Below are 16,512 nucleotides of genomic sequence, written 5' to 3' on the forward strand. Positions count from 1 at the left end.
AAAATTTGTGTAGACACTATTTAGGGCATATATTATCATGAAAAAATAGTTTTCTAAGAAAATATTTCATATTTTTAAAGATTGACACAAACTAAAGAACTTGCAAAAACTTTAGTGTTTTTCTCTAGTTTGTGCTCAACTATTCAATGATGGTCACTATCAAAAGATAGTCTTCATCAAGGTTTTCCAAAAACATTTTAAAATGATTTTCAAAACCAATATCCCACCATGTTCCTTGGGCTTAATGCACATGACTTGTACATTAGCTTTCCCAATGATGGGAAAACACATAGATATGTGTTTTGATGAACTTAAAACTCAAAAGAATGCACTAAATCAACATCTTGATTGTTGTTCATCATCCTAACATCTCACTTATATCTAATGTGCACTAAAACACATACAAGTCACCTTATTGATCTTTGTGAGATGTAAAGTTTGGTTTTGCCCTAATCTAGGGATCATGCATATCTATCTAGGCATTTTCGAATAATAAACATCCACCAAGGATTTTACTTGTTAATTAATGTCATTTGTCCTTAAATGTAAGGAATTAAAAATTAATGCATGAAATGATATGACATACATCAAAATGAAATATTTTTCAAAAGAAATTTTCTATAACTATATGATGTATGGATGACATGACATTGTATTTTTGTGTTTTTCATAATAAACCATGAATGCAAAAGCAAATAAATATGATGTCATGACATTTGATGGGCAAGCAAAGCGTGACAAGTTAACATAGATAAAATACCTAGATTACCTACCTAAGTATACTTAACTCTTAGCTAACTTAAAAATTTAAGCCTTAGATTGCCCACTATTTTCCAATAAAATGTCAAAAACCAAATTTGACATTTCTTTTGCTTTTCCTAATTTGTGCCAATTTAAATTAAGCATATTCCTCAAATTTTGGCACGCTTTACTCTTTTGAAAAGTAATCAATTGAGTTAAGGCTTAAATTTGTCTTTAACTTCCTAAAAACATACCAAAAACTCAACTTGGTAGTTCTTATGATTTTCTCAAGTTGTGTCATTTAAAATTTCATTCAATTTCTCAAAATATGACACATGTTACTCTTTCCAAGAGTGAACCCTTTATCCTTCTCATTTCAAAGGTTAATAATAACCTTAAAAATACTCCTTGAGTGTCAACTTCATCATGATTGGGTTAACTACCCTTCCACTTAGAGTTGACACTCTCTAACCCATCTATGGGGTAGAGAAGATGCTCTTAGGAACCCAAAACCTATTGGTGCTCCTTGGATGCTCTAGGTACTCACTAGGGATAACTTCCCTAGATACCTTCCTAGAGACCTTGTTTAGCTTCTTAGAAGCATTGGTCACACTTTCTAAGTCAACCCTAGGGATTGCCTCCCTTGTGACCTTCTTTGTGACTTTCTTGGACTTCTTAGAAGTCTTACTCACATTTGTTGTAAAAATACTCTTAGGGATGACCTCCCTAGTATTTTTGGCTTGTCCACTAGGCCTAGAGTCGGTTCCATAGCTGTATGGAATCCTATGGTAAGTAGGTACATCCTTTTTAATTTTAGGTTTGTATCCCAAACCTCTATGACCCTTGAATAACCCTTGTTGTCCTAAACCTAGATTTTGCTCATTTTGCCCTTTAAGGATATTTTCCATCATTTTTAGTGTCTTTTCCATTTTATCAAGTCTTGACCTCAAGACTTGATTTTCTTCCCATAAATCCCTAGATTTTGGTTTTCTATTTAATCCTTGAGTGTTTTTATTTCTAGGCATATAGTTATTGATCTTAGTGTTCTTGCCTAGATTTTTATCTACATTCCTAGCCCTAGGTTGAGAGGTTTTAGCATGAAAAGCTACATGATTTTTCTTAACTTTATCATGCCTCCTATTTTCATGGTAAATAGCATTAAAATGATATAAGTTAGAACTAGCATGCTTTTTACCATAATTTAAAGGGGTAGGCTCAATAAAGGTTACCTTTCTTTTTACCTTGGAGGCTCCCCCTTGAGTTGAGCTTCCTCCTTGAGCCTTGACCACCTTCTTCCCCTTAGGACATTGACTCCGGTAATGCCTCTTTTGATTGCATAAAAAGCACACAATGTGCTTTTTGTTCCGGGGATGGTCTCCTTGGGCTTCTCCTTGCCCTTAGGTGCCACTTGGCTCTTTTTCTTGGCCAAGTTGGGACACTTGCTCTTGTAGTGCCCATTCTCCCTACACTCAAAACATATAATATGATTTTTGTTATTTATTGAACTATTTATACCTTCTTGTGTAGGGATGACACTTGGTCCTCCATGTGATGTGGATGTAGAGGCTTCCTCTTGATCCGATAGTGATGCTCCTCCATTAGATTTATCTTGACTTGTGGAGGTGGAAGCTTCTTCATCCCTTCTTGACCCGGATGTGGAGACTTCTCCTTCTTCTTGATCCGGTGTCACCAAAAATTGTTCCCCCTCAATCCTAGAGGTGGAGGCTTCATCATCTTGTACATGGAACAAGGAGTATGCTCCCTCCTTGTTCTCTTCATTGCATTCCCTCGAAGATGAAGCTTCTTCTTGGACTTCTTCTTCGGAAGTTGAGCATCTCTCAACTTCGGAATCCTCCTCTTGGTCTTGATCCAATGAGTCGCCCTCTTTGGAATCCTCTTGATTCGGTACAGTGGAGGGGATCTCATGGATTGATGCCAATTTGCTCCAAAGCTCCTTGACATCCTTGAACTCTCAAATTTTTCCAAGAATGTGGCTAGGCAATAGATTGACCAAAAGTTTGGTCACTTTATCATTGGCCTCACATCTTTGGATTTGCTCTTGGCTCCAATTGCTTTTCTTGAGGACTTTGCCCTTTGAATTTCTTAGAACCTCGAAGCCTTTCATTAGAGCAAACCATTGCTCTATCTCCACCATTAAGAAGTTTTCGATCCTTGATTTCCAAAGATCGAAGCTAGTAGATGTGTACGGTGGAGCCACCATTGTGTCAAATCCAAGTCCATCTTGGAATTGCATCTTGAAGTTGAGCTTCTTGAATTCTTTAACTTTGATGAATTTGCTCCAACTTCTTCACCCTCTAGCTTTGCTTGTTTTGTTTGCCCCTTCCGGCGATGATTCCGGTGAAGAGCGGCCTCGCTCTGATACCACTTGTTGGCAACGAAAAATAGCTAGAGGGGAGGGGGGGTGAATAGCTCGTCGCGTGCTCGTGTACTTCGTTGCTTGTTTCTTCAAGGATGTGCAGCAGAAATACAAAGAAACAAAAGCATACAATGCTAACAAATGGATTTTACTTGGTATCCACCTCACAAGAGGTGACTAGTCCAAGGATCAACGCACACACACACACCCTCCACTATGAATAACTCTCCTTTATGGTAACTACCAAAGGCGGAGAAGCCCTACAACACTCTCAATACAAGAAAAAGGAAAGGGAAACAAAACACAAGCAAAAGCTTACAAGTTATACAGCAAAAACCCTATCCCTAACTTCTTGTTGTTGCCCGCCTCTTGATCTTGGATCACTAGCAAACCTTGCTCCAAGAACTCTTCAAGAACTGGCGGTAGAGTGGAGAAGAAGTGTGGAGAGTTGCTGGAGAGGATCGGAGATGAATCGTAAAGTCTCTACCGAAGGAAACGCTCGCCTGCAGCTAAATATAACTCCAACGGTCGGATCCCGATCGATTGGATTGCTCCCAATCGATCGGGGAGGCTTTGGATCGATCAACTGATCGATCCAGAGCGCCTCTGTGCTTTCTGGAATAGGCTGGATCGATCGACTGATCGATCCAAGGCTTATCGCGCACAAACAGCAGCTCTCAATCGATCCACTGATCGATTGGGACCTCTGGATCGATCCACCGATCGATCCAGAGAGGTTCTGTTCGCGGGGACTCACCCGATCGATCGGTCGATCGATTGGGCATGATCCAATCGATCGGCTGATCGATCCAGATCTGCTGGATCAATCGGCTGATCAATCCAGATCTTGGTTTTCGCCTAAAACCAAGTCCAAAGTCCCCTAAACCAACATCCAGTCAACCATGACTTGTTGGTACATAAAACCTAGCATCCGGTCACCCTTAACCTGCTAGGACTCCATCACCAAGTGTCCGGTCAATCCCTTTGACTCACTTGGACTTTTCTCCTTCTGCCAAGTATCCGGTCAATTCCTTTGACCTACTTGGACTTTCCAACACCAGATGTCTGATTAACCTTGACCCATCTGGATTTCCCTTGCCTAGCTTCACTCACTAGGACTTTCCAACTGCTTGGCTTCACTCACCAGGACTTTCACCTAGCTTCACTCACTAGGTTTTTCACCTGGCTTCACTCACCAGGATTTCCTTCTGCCTGGTTTCATTCACCAGGACTTTCCTTCTACCTAGCTTCACTTACTAGGACTTTCTTCTGTCTGGTTTCACTCACCAGGACTTTCACCTAGCTTCACTCACTAGATTTTTCACCTTGCTTCACTCACCAGGATTTCCTTCTGCCTGGCTTCACTCACCAGAACTTTCCTTCACATCTCAAGTGATCAACCTTGACCAAACGGGAATTGTATCAACAATCTACCCAAATGAACACCTGCATCTGCATTGTCCATATCATCGAAGTCTTGTATTATCAAACGTCGAAACCCAAACCAAGACTCAAGCTTGGTCAACTAGGTCAACCTTAACCTGAGGGATATTGCACCAACAATGTAGACATTTGACCAATGTGATTCTTTATTTCAAAATAAAATGTTTACAAAAGGCTAGACTTTTAGTATACACTCTAACACTTGTGGTGGCTGAAACTTATTGGAGAAGAAGGAAGCTTGGGTGGTTCTCGTCTCGATAGATCATCGCCCACATGACGTCCGAGATAAGAAGAGGAATACGATAGAAGATCAAGAGGTTGTTGCTTACAAAGAAAGGTATAACTAGTAATTCTATTCCACATCATACTAGTTTTCTTTGTATAGTTTTTGAAATACCAAACACAAGAGGCATATGATTCTAGGTTTCGAATTTGTGATTCGAGTTTGTGTTCTTTTATTTTTTTTTCGATCTTGTGTTTCGATTGTTCCTTTTGGTTAAACCTAGGGTTACTATAAGGAAATTAAATATTAAATTTCGTTGAAAGGCTTTGTCTAGGAAGTGGTAGATGCTCTCATACCCAAGAAGGCCTAGTGTCTCGCCATATTTAACTTGAAAGCCAATCTATGAAATTAATATTTAATTGAATTTGTAACATGGGTGGATTTGGATCAATAATGTTAAGTATTGTTTGCGATCCAAGTCTAAACCTCTAAGAACAGATAAGTTAAATTTGAAATCAATAATGTTAAGTTCTGCTTGCGATTCCTAATTTAATTTCTAAAGAACACAATAGGTAGTTAGGAATGGTTCAGGACTTGAACAAAATTTTTGTACAGGGGAACCAGTACGATATTCCGAGTATCAACCAACAATTGGTATCTATAATAATTGTGCTACATACTCACCCATTCTGCCTCAGTTGTAAATAAAACAACACAATACTTTTTTCTACTAAACTAGCTGATAAGTGATAGTCCAAGGAATTGACATCCACAACTTGTATTTTTTCTATCTAATTTATAGCAAGCATAATCTGAGTAAGAATATCTTAAAAGGTCAAAGTTAGTTGTTCTAGGGTACTACATTCTTATATTTTGTGTACCTTTTATATATTTGAAAATAATTTTAACAATTTTTAGATGGATCCCTTAGTATAAGTTTGATATCTAACATGCATACTAACTGCAAATAGTATGTCAGGTCGGCATGAGGCCTTTTGAGTAAAGCTCATAAGCAAAGTCATGAGAGCTTAGGTCCAAAGTGGACATTATCATGTTATTATGGAAATATGTGAATATTCTTCGGAAAAAACAAATGACCTGCTTTGAGCCTCCCCACGAGCATTCGGTCAAGCTGACCTGCTCCAGGTCTCCTCACAAGCATCCAGTCACCTTGACTTTCTCCGAGCCTCCCCGCGAGCATCCAGTCACCCTGACCTGCTTCGGGCCTCGCCACGATCCTATTACCTTAACCTACTCCGGGCCTCCCTATAACTTCGTTCAAGGTCACCCCACATGACATTTGATTTGGATCATGACTCTGATACTATTTGTTGTATCCAAAGGATATTCACATATTTTCATAATGACATGATATTATCCAAAGGATGTTGCATCACAGAATGCTTGCGGGGAGGCTTGGAGCAAGTTAAGAGTGATCGACCGTGAATGCTTGTGGGGAAGGCCCGAAGTAAGTCAAGAGTGGTCGGATGTTCGCGGGAAAGAATGTAAGATATCTCCATTGACATGAAACCTTTTGGGTAAATTAAAGGTCAAGAGCAAAGTCATAAGAGCTTAGGCCCAAAGTGGATTAATATCTTATCATTGTGGGGGTATGTAAATATCCTTTGGGCATAACAAATGACCTGCTTCGGACCTCCCCACGAGCATCCGGTCACCTTGACATGCTCAAGGTCTCCCCGAGAGCATCCGGTCACCTTGACCTGCTCCGGACCTCCTCGCAACTTCGTTCAAGGTCGCCCCACATGACATCTGATCTGGACCATGACTCTAATACCATTTATTGTGTCCAAAAGATATTCACATATCTTTACAATGACATGATATTATCCAAAGGATGTTGTATCATCGAATGCTTACAGGAAAGCCTGGAGCGGATCAAGAGTGAACGGACGCGGATGCTTGCAAGGAAGGCCCTAAGCAGATCAAAAGTGATCGGATACTCGTGAGAAAGTCCGGACCATGAGAGTAATGATGATGATTCATTTGAGAGGAGGATTGTTAGGATTCAATTAAAATCTAACATTAAAAAGATTTTAAAAAAATCATAAATTTAAAAGGAGGTATAATATCTTTATTAATACGTTATCTTTTAGATAGCATGTAAGTGTAAATCACGAGGATTTAGATTAAAATAATAATATTATATTATTATAAAAATATAAAATTACTATTATTATTATTTTAATTTCACCCTCCTAACGTCCGTGGACCTTGGAGTCTCTTTAATCCCACGTTAATTAGCGTTTACATCACTTTATAAAACCAACCAAACCGCTCGTTTTCTTCATCTCCCCGACAACTTCTCCGCGTTCGAAGCTTCCCCAATTTCCTCGTCTCTGCGGTCCTCGCCGAGATCGGCCATCCAATTCCTTGCTCGCTTCCTCTTCCTCTGCCTTCGTGCTCCTCGCCGAAGCGTCTCCTTCACAATTCCGTTACGCCTCATATTTTGTAAGTTGTTGGATCTACCCTTTTTTGAGGTTTTCCGGGTGGTGGTAGCTGAACGTGTCGCCCTATTTCACTGGAAAGGTGTGTTTTTTTGTGGTTTATGATCCAACAAGCATCGCTCTTCCTCGGATCTGGATTCGGTTTCCAGTTTTTTTTTCTCCCGTTTTTCTTGAAGGGCAAACGATGTAGATCGAGTCGCGATCTTCAGATTTGTCGTCGATGTTCCATATTCGACGAATTGCTCGACTGTCATGTGTAATGCAGTGATCTAATTTGTCGCCCGGGTAACCCTTTTGACTATAATACTTGTGGTTCTAGTTACATTTGTACTGATCAACTCTATAGGGTTTTCCCCCACAATTTCATATTTAGATGATCGTTCCTGGTTCCTAGATGTGCGTTAATTGACCTTTTGCTTCGGATCTATAAATTGGTGCATACTTCCGCCTTTGTTATTAAATGATTGAGAGAAAGCCAAAAAGATACGATTTTCATCCTTTCACTAAAATATTTTGCAACGCTGTTGGCTGATCTGCAGGCGATCTTGTCTGGGATTTTTATTATTCGTGTGTTGCTAGTCCTTGCTTATGGCTGTAAATTGTGCATTGAAATTAACGATATGACTTGCTTGGATTTTGTGCAGAATTTGGGTTACAAATGACGGAATACAAACCTAAGAACATCCTCATTACTGGGGCCGCAGGCTTCATTGCATCCCATGTCGCAAACCGCCTAGTCCGAAACTATCCTGACTACAAGATTGTGGTGCTTGACAAGCTTGATTATTGCTCCAACTTGAAGAACTTGAACCCGTCGCGATCATCTGCTAACTTCAAGTTTGTGAAGGGTGACATTGGGAGTGTGGACCTCGTCAATTACCTCCTGATCACGGAGTCCATTGATACCATCATGCATTTTGCAGCCCAGACCCATGTTGACAATTCTTTCGGTAACTCCTTTGAGTTCACTAAGAACAACATCTATGGCACTCACGTCCTCCTCGAGGCCTGCAAGGTGACTGGTCAGATCAGGAGGTTTATCCATGTTAGCACCGATGAGGTCTATGGAGAGACTGATGAGGATGCTGTGGTTGGAAATCATGAGGCATCTCAGTTGCTGCCGACGAACCCATACTCAGCAACAAAAGCTGGTGCTGAGATGCTCGTTATGGCTTATGGAAGATCATATGGCCTACCAGTGATTACTACCCGAGGAAACAATGTGTATGGGCCAAATCAATTTCCAGAGAAACTGATTCCAAAGTTTATCCTTTTGGCCATGAGGGGGCAACCATTGCCTATTCATGGAGATGGCTCTAATGTCAGAAGCTATCTATACTGTGAGGATGTTGCTGAGGCCTTTGAGGTTGTTCTTCACAAAGGTGAGGTCGGCCATGTATATAACATTGGAACGAAGAGAGAAAGGAGAGTGATTGATGTGGCAAAGGATATTTGCAAACTCTGCTCATTAGATTCCGATAAGGTCATTAAGTTTGTGGAGAATAGACCCTTCAATGATCAGAGATACTTTTTGGATGACCAGAAGCTGAAGAACCTAGGATGGTCAGAGAGGACTGTCTGGGAGGAGGGACTCAAGAAGACGATGGAGTGGTACATGAACAATCCAGATTGGTGGGGAGATGTTTCGGGAGCATTATTGCCTCATCCACGAATGCTAATGATGCCTGGTATGTTTGAGGGTTCTGAAGAAACAAAGTTCTTGGTTTCTCAGTCTATGAACACTAATACACAGAACAAAATGTTGGTTCCCACTCCAAGGAGCAGTGTGTCCTCTCCTAAGAAACCACAATTGAAATTCCTGATATATGGTAGAACAGGATGGCTTGGGGGCATTCTGGGGAAGCTATGTGAGAAACAAGGCATACAATATGAGTATGGACGGGGGCGGCTGGAAGACCGTTCCCAGCTCATATTGGATATTCAAAATGTGAAGCCAACTCATGTTTTCAATGCTGCTGGTGTGACTGGCAGGCCTAATGTCGACTGGTGTGAATCACATAAGCAGGAAACAATTCGCACTAATGTTGTGGGAACTTTGACTCTTGCAGATGTCTGTAGGGAGCATGAGTTGCTATTGATGAATTATGCTACTGGTTGTATATTTGAGTATGATGTTGAACACCCTGAAGGATCTGGCATCGGATTCAAGGAAGAAGACAAACCCAATTTTTTTGGTTCCTTCTATTCAAAGACTAAAGCAATGGTAAGTTTCCATTACTCATTCAATCTGTTTACACCCCATCAATTATGCTGCATATACCTTAAGCTAACAAGGGAATTCTCTTTGGTCTAATGAAGGTTGAAGAGCTTTTGAAAGAATATGAAAATGTATGCACACTTCGAGTCAGGATGCCCATATCGTCTGATCTGAGCAACCCTCGGAACTTCATCACAAAAATCAGTCGTTATAACAAGGTTGTGAACATTCCCAATAGCATGACGATCTTAGATGAACTTTTGCCTATTTCAATAGAGATGGCAAAAAGAAACTGCAAGGGCATATGGAACTTTACAAATCCTGGTGTGGTGAGCCACAATGAAATCTTAGAGATGTACAAGAGCTACATTGACCCCAGCTTCAAGTGGGTCAATTTCACATTGGAAGAACAGGCCAGAGTCATAGTTGCAGCTCGAAGCAATAACGAACTGGATGCTACAAAGTTGAAGAATGAGTTCCCGGAGCTGTTGTCCATTAAAGAATCCCTTATCAAGTATGTGTTTGAGCCAAATAAGGTCATTTCTAACTGAGAAGCTCACTCGAGATCATTTCATTACATTTGTTCTAAGAATTAGTGCCATAGACTTTATTATTCTCTCTCACTGCTATTCAGTATAGTCATGGAGGGATGATTATTACGCTAAGCTCTGTGTTAGTGTCAGAAGAGTTTTATATAATCAGATGAGCTATATAAGCTGATTTTGTGTTGGGAAGACTTTTCTAGACGAGAAGAAGCACGTTGATCAATATCTTTTTTGTTTTTTAAGTTGTAAGCTTCATTGATAGTCCAAACGATGTGCCGTTATTCAATACATTTGATCAATGCACTCAACTTATTGTTTTGAACATCTACAGTTAAATTTGTTCACTCGTACCCTTTATATAGATGATGCCTTTATACCTATCAATCACTCATTGCGCTTGCTGTCATGGAGATCATGATATTGAATATTCAATTGTTTAAAACTGTGTAGATTAAGGTTAAGAACAAGAACCAATTTGTGCTTAAAGACTAAAGTTAATCAATTTATATTAAGCTAATGAAATAACTAAATCATGCTAATGCAAATGTTTAGACTATATTTGATAATGATCCGCCTAGTTACTTGTAATGTTATTAATCAAGTAAGAACTTATTAAATTAGCTTTTCTTTATGACAGGATAATTAGGTCGATCTATGTGATTCAAGAGTTAATCAACGTTTTCAATTCACCATTAAGAATTCTAGCAACTTGATTAAAACTTCTTTGATCATTGTTAAGGTATCGTTTCAAATAAATCAAGATAAACGTCATGGTAAATTAATACGAACCCCTGGCTATAACGTGGGAGTCGAAGTCCTCCAAAGTAGTCTTTGGATGCCAAATACGAGAGAATTTCTTTTCAACTGGGTTTATCCGATATTTTTTTATTTTACCGAGATATATCTTAGTTATTAGTTTTAAGTTGCAAACAAGTTAAATTCCAAAGCTTGCAATTTAAATGAGATAACACCATCAAAAGCATAATTTGGATCATTGCTCATTTTTGGGTTGTGAAACTGCACAGCAACAGCAGATACAGTCATCAAATTCTACAAAATAAAGTTTACATTTGATATGTAATTTGTTCACAGCTATGCAGAATTTGCAATGCAGACCGTACAATTTTCACTGCCTAAAAACCTACAAGGAGTAGATAGAAGTTCGATCTAAACATAAAAATAGGCGATAAAAAACTGAAGTTGAATGTGTGATGAAAGAAGAAATTCCAGGTGTACATAGCAAGCACATATTCCAGTTGACTACGACTGCTTACATTCTAAAAGAACTTTGATACTTCCATGAAATGATATGCTTGAAATATTGAAATTTGAGAAGAACGAACCCCCCCAAATTTCTGCAGCTTAGATGAACGGAGGAAGTATTACCCAACGTCGTGGATACCTAGGCCGCCCCTCTTTTCCATCAAATAGCTGCAATAAAAGTAAATCAGACATAGGCATAAACAATTAAAGGCTTGCTTGCATGTTAAATATGCTTTAGTAGGATACAATTTGGGAAGCTATGAAATATGAAACCATAGGAAAAATAAGCAAAAGATACATGTATTGAATCAAGCATAGTGATACCTTCTTGAGTCGCCGGTGCTTTGCAAGGGCCCAGTTAGTCATAATGAGTGTAGCCACTACGAGGAACACATAACCTGCTATTGTTTGAGTAGCAATATTGAAACCAAGCCACTGGTATATCTCTGTGGTGTAGTTTGCACAAGTTACTATGTTGAACAAAAACCCACCAGGAATCTGGTAACCACCATTACCACTAGGGCTTCTGAGGTTCCTCAAAATGAGATGGCAGTACAAGTTTGAAATTTGGCAAATCAACCCAAATGTGAAGCCAATCTTCATTTGCAGATCACTGACAGGTGTATACAGTGGATGATTCACATGGTAGGCAATGTATGTTCCAAAAGTCCAGTAATAGGCACAGTTTCTGAATACATTGGAGAGAGGTGAAGTTGCATGGCTGAATCTATGAATGAAGAAAGTCTCCATGATACGCTTGAAATAATGGAAGCACCAATAGTACAAAGCATATGTCTGGACTGGGTAAACAACTCGCTCACCCTCATAACCAAAGTACTTGTACACTGGAAAGTAGTAGCAGATGGGGTAGATAATTAGTGGGCCCAAATACTCCCAGAAGAAAAGAGTGCTGTAAGAAACTTGTACGCCTAAATCCTTGAAAACAACAGTTAGGTTGTTGGTATTCCCATCGCAATAGTCTGCCAATTTATTCTTTGGAATAAGCACAGTTGGTTTTCCTTTACTTCCAGCGAGAAATGGAAGGGTAAGGCGCTGTCTCGAAGGATAGTATTTTTTAACTGCAAATGGAGAGGAATCATATGGATGATTAATGTTAAAGACGTAGCTCAAAATTTTAAGAAAACATACATATCTCAAGGTAAGAAATTGAATAGAACCAGCAAATTAATATATCATATTTCATAACATTATATATTAATAACAATGGTAAAAGCGCTTAAGTTCAGTCTCTTAGTTGCTATTTAAATGTGTTAAGTTGGTTATGCTGCTTACAGAGGCAAGAAAATAGGATCTTCATACTCTAGTCAGTTCTCAGATGCATTTTGAAAAAAAATGACAGAAGTGCTTCTACGGTATGCTAACTTAAGGTAACTTCAATATGCATTATTATATACATGAGGATAAAGTAAATCATAATTTCATAAAGAACAAAAATGAATCACGTCTATTTAAGATTGAATTTTCTGATCACCAAGCATGATACAAAGTCATGTTATAAAATATTATGTCACTGACATTAATATCTTCTAGTATGCTGAGTTCCATTTAATATCAATCTATCACTTGCACCTAAACTATAATTAATCAAATTCAGAATCTACCAATCATCAAACCTGATTTTTCCATATTAACCTAATTCCTCTTTTCAATTTTATAATCTACTAGAGATACACCTACTACCAGTCAATAACATACTTTAGAATCTGCTTCCTAGTAATCTCACTTGTCGCTCTCATTATTCTCATTTCTACTACATAAATTATTTGTATGTGTTGCTTGCTGAGCTTATAGCTTAGCTTTTCTGAACAAGTCAACCTGTAACATTTTAGCAAAGTGATAGCTAGGACAAGCTTTGTTTTGTGCTCCTGCCACAATAGCGATCAATTCAAGCTCTATGTTGACAACCAATTATATTTAATCTTAATTATAAGTTGTAGTTCATAACAATTGCATTTAGTTCTAGTATGCAACGATCCACAATGGACAAACGCATCAGAAACCATTTACTTTAATAATGGGTAGGTTCTTATTACATTGCTCTTATAGAGCAACTCTAGGAGTTAGCCATATATGTAATGTTCACATAAAGGGCAGTCAGGTGCACGGAACTCCCGCCAATGCAGGGTCCCGAAGTTGGGTCTATTGTATGCAGTCTTATCCTGCATTATAAGAGTCTATTTCCATGACTCGAACCCGTCATTTCCAGATCACACGACAACAACATTACCTAGCATATGTAATGTTCACATACAACAATGAAAATCAACTAAGTATAATCACAAAAAAAAATTACCATCTATTCCCTCTTTTGCTTTAGCCCTCTTCCAAGAAGATTAGTGTGCTCTTCTAACACTATCTTTCCTTGATTGTGGCACTCGATTCTTGTTGTTCTTAACAAGATTGCATAGTGTGTTCTTTTGTTTAACATATGATTTCAAGCGAATTATTTACAATAATTTCTTTACACTCTTTGTGAAGCTATAATCTATTATCTTCTTTTATGGAGTTTGGGGGAGGCACGATACAAAAGTAAAGATTGGACTCTTACCTATGACTTCATGTTTCAGGATAAGTGATCACTTAATTGAATTTAACATTTTATTGATTTGGTACATAACATTCAAATCTTGCCAATACACATAACTAAGGAGAACTGCCCCAACTAAGTAATTCCATGTGATGGGAATATGCTAAAGGAAAGGAGCTCAATCATGTGAGGTAAGGTAATGAAAAATACAAAAGGATAAGTTGGGATTTTTCCCAATATCTTTTGCAGTAAATAATCACTTGAACAATTTAGCAAATACTAAAGTCACATCTTTGAACTTAGTCAAAGTTGCTATGCTAATGAATTTCAATACAAACATTAAACAAAAATAAACATTTTTCTAGATCCATCTTTCATTTCCTAAAGGTGTTTCACATTCACTAGATGAGCAAAATATAAGTGCAGCCAGTCCTCAGAATATACATAAATAACAATTTGTTTGTTTAAGAAATCAAATGAATAAAGAGACGGAAACTAGAGCAAAATTTAAAATGTGACCACTTAAATAGTAAAGGCATAAATATTATAACCTAATTTTACATATATAACAGGAACATTTGGAATAAAATTACAGTTACAATTTTAGAACTATTAGATTTGAGGTATTCTGAATTACCTTATTTTGCACATACTTATAATTGATTAAAACACTTGGAGATAAACCAAGCCCATTTATTATTATTTTTTACATAGGCACAATGTCAAATTACTACCTAAATAAAAATTATATATGAATGAGACGGGCTGGATGGGCATGCCAAATTACCAAGTTTATAAGCATAATTTTTAGGTGTTGTGTTCTAGCCATTCTACTCATCATCATTGCAAAATAGTTTAGCAAGTTCAAATATAACCATCTCACTTTTTCCATTTGGTACATAATGGGTGCTACTACATTTTTTTTTTTTTGGCTGTAGTGGGTTTTGCAATCTATGTGATGATTTATACTAATTACTCTACTCTTTTTGTTATTTCAACGGGATTGATCTGGGAACATGAATATAATAGCGAAGAAATTAAGCCATGAAGAGACTTACTTCGAGCATGTATAGCTTCCTGTAGATCGTTCACAGTAGCCTGAAAACGCACGCCAAGAAACAAATTTTTAAACTCAAATCTACAAACAAAACAATTAAATAAGGGGGAAAAAAGGGATCTGAACACTTCTAGTGAGCACATCGAACAATTAAACAAGATAAAGAGCAACAAACTGGAAATACAAAACACTGAAACAACCACAAAGAAAGACCTTAAGAATGACTCTTTGACCGGTTGCAGAGGACGATAAATCCCTCCGACAAATCATAAGAAACATGAATTTTGCTTATCAGACAGAGAGAAGAGAGGGGAAAAAAAACCTCATCGGCGAGTTCAATCCCACCCTTGATGACCTCCCTCCCACTGCGAGACACAAGGGTTACCTTCATCCTTCTCTGCCTCCGACCGTGCCCACAGACGTGAGACGAGGAAGAAAAGAAGTTGGCAAGGCAGGAGGCCAGGAGCAGATCACAAGCCGGGCATGACGACCCATCCGTGGCATTTATTCCGAGGCATTTCGACTTGGATCATCCAACGGCGTTGATCGGATCATGGAAGATAAAATGACAAAAAAAAAAACAATCTTTTTTCTGCTACTTCGAATTCCACGCCCTGAGATCTATTAGGACCGTTGGATGGGAGATCTCCCTCCGCATCCGCAGTTCATCGCTCGCGTCGCAGGTCGATGTACGGATAGGGAGGCAAGTTTATGGTTGGGAGTGGGAGATCGAACTAACCAAATTTATCCGAGAATTGAATAAGGAACATCTAAATTAAAAGAGGCAGTTGGATGAACCACCTACTTTCATAAAACACATACGCGTATTAATATCGTACTTATTTCCATGAGAAAAAAAAAGAAATTAAAATATTTTTCTATCTTTAATTTCATTAACATCCGTATGTCTATGTCAACAATCCATTTTCATCTATCATGCATTTTATTTTTAATACTGATAGAGAAAAAGTAAAAGAAAATATTAAAAAATGCACTTTGCTTTCAAATCTACCACCAAAGAATGAGTTTCCTGAGTACTTTGCATGACCCAAATAAAGTAATTCTGATTTTTTTTCCCGTAAAATATGAATAAGTGGATGAATTGATGACCTCACATGTAAAATAAATAAGGATCATCATTTTCCATCAATGATGGAAAGTAACACATCTTTTGATCCGCGTTTTACGGATCAAAGGATCCGTGTTTTAAAACAACTTAGATCCTCTAGTCCATAAAGCGCGGACTAAAGGATGGGTCACTCTCCATCATTGGTGGAGAATGATGACCTCATGTGTAAAATAAATGGGTTCACCACTTTCCATTAATAGTGGAGAGTAACTCATCCTTGGTCCGTGTTTTGCGGACTAGAAGATTCGCGCTCTAAAGCAGTTCAGATCCTCTAGTCCGTAAAACATGAACCAGAGGATGGGCCACTCTCCGCTATTGTTGGAGAGAGTGATGGTCTCACATATAAAATAAGTGGGGGTCATCACTTGCCATCAATAGTGGAGAGTGACTCATCCTTTGGTCCACTTTTTGCGGACCAGAGAATCTGCGCTCTAAACAGCTCAGATTTTTTGGTCCGTAAAATGTGGATCAGAGGATAGGTCACTCTCCATCATTAGTGGAGA

At 38.5% G+C, this 16,512-nt stretch overlaps 2 protein-coding genes across 4 annotated transcripts; one reads left to right on the top strand and one right to left on the bottom strand.

Moving 5' to 3' along the window:
- The first annotated feature begins 7,075 nt into the window (after positions 1-7,075).
- LOC122031715 (trifunctional UDP-glucose 4,6-dehydratase/UDP-4-keto-6-deoxy-D-glucose 3,5-epimerase/UDP-4-keto-L-rhamnose-reductase RHM1-like) lies at positions 7,076-10,338 on the top strand. 3 transcript variants are annotated; one of them, XM_042590815.1, is made up of 3 exons: positions 7,076-7,331; positions 7,894-9,473; positions 9,569-10,338. In XM_042590815.1, the coding sequence occupies exons 2-3, from the start codon at positions 7,908-7,910 to the stop codon at positions 10,016-10,018; spliced, it is 2,016 nt and encodes a 671-aa protein (XP_042446749.1). In that variant the 5' UTR covers positions 7,076-7,331; positions 7,894-7,907; the 3' UTR covers positions 10,019-10,338. The 3 variants fall into 3 exon arrangements, with proteins under 3 accessions (XP_042446749.1, XP_042446747.1, XP_042446748.1); XM_042590813.1 differs by having other exon boundaries at positions 7,094-7,534; XM_042590814.1 differs by having other exon boundaries at positions 7,094-7,253.
- Positions 10,339-11,058: 720 nt separating this feature from the next.
- On the bottom strand, positions 11,059-15,364 carry LOC122032342 (very-long-chain enoyl-CoA reductase-like). The gene is made up of 4 exons (XM_042591623.1): positions 15,203-15,364; positions 14,882-14,921; positions 11,600-12,354; positions 11,059-11,443 (listed from the first exon to the last, which is right to left on the bottom strand). Exons 1-4 carry the CDS (start codon positions 15,269-15,271, stop codon positions 11,375-11,377), a joined length of 933 nt encoding a protein of 310 aa, XP_042447557.1. The 5' UTR covers positions 15,272-15,364; the 3' UTR covers positions 11,059-11,374.
- Positions 15,365-16,512: the final 1,148 nt, after the last annotated feature.

This window comes from Zingiber officinale, chromosome 11A (genome assembly GCF_018446385.1).
Source record: "Zingiber officinale cultivar Zhangliang chromosome 11A, Zo_v1.1, whole genome shotgun sequence".
Classification (NCBI taxonomy): Eukaryota; Viridiplantae; Streptophyta; class Magnoliopsida; order Zingiberales; family Zingiberaceae; genus Zingiber; species Zingiber officinale.

Excerpts from the sequence above, each read along its gene's own strand:
- LOC122032342 (XM_042591623.1), bottom strand. The coding sequence starts at position 15,271 with ATGAAGGTAACCCTTGTGTCTCGCAGTGGGAGGGAGGTCATCAAGGGT. Across the intron at positions 14,922-15,202 it reads GGATTGAACTCGCCGATGAG|GCTACTGTGAACGATCTACA; the intron begins GTTTTTTTTCCC and ends GTGCGTTTTCAG. Across the intron at positions 11,444-11,599 it reads AGCACCGGCGACTCAAGAAG|CTATTTGATGGAAAAGAGGG; the intron begins GTATCACTATGC and ends CTTTTATTGCAG.
- LOC122031715 (XM_042590815.1), top strand. The coding sequence starts at position 7,908 with ATGACGGAATACAAACCTAAGAACATCCTCATTACTGGGGCCGCAGGC. Across the intron at positions 9,474-9,568 it reads ATTCAAAGACTAAAGCAATG|GTTGAAGAGCTTTTGAAAGA; the intron begins GTAAGTTTCCAT and ends GGTCTAATGAAG.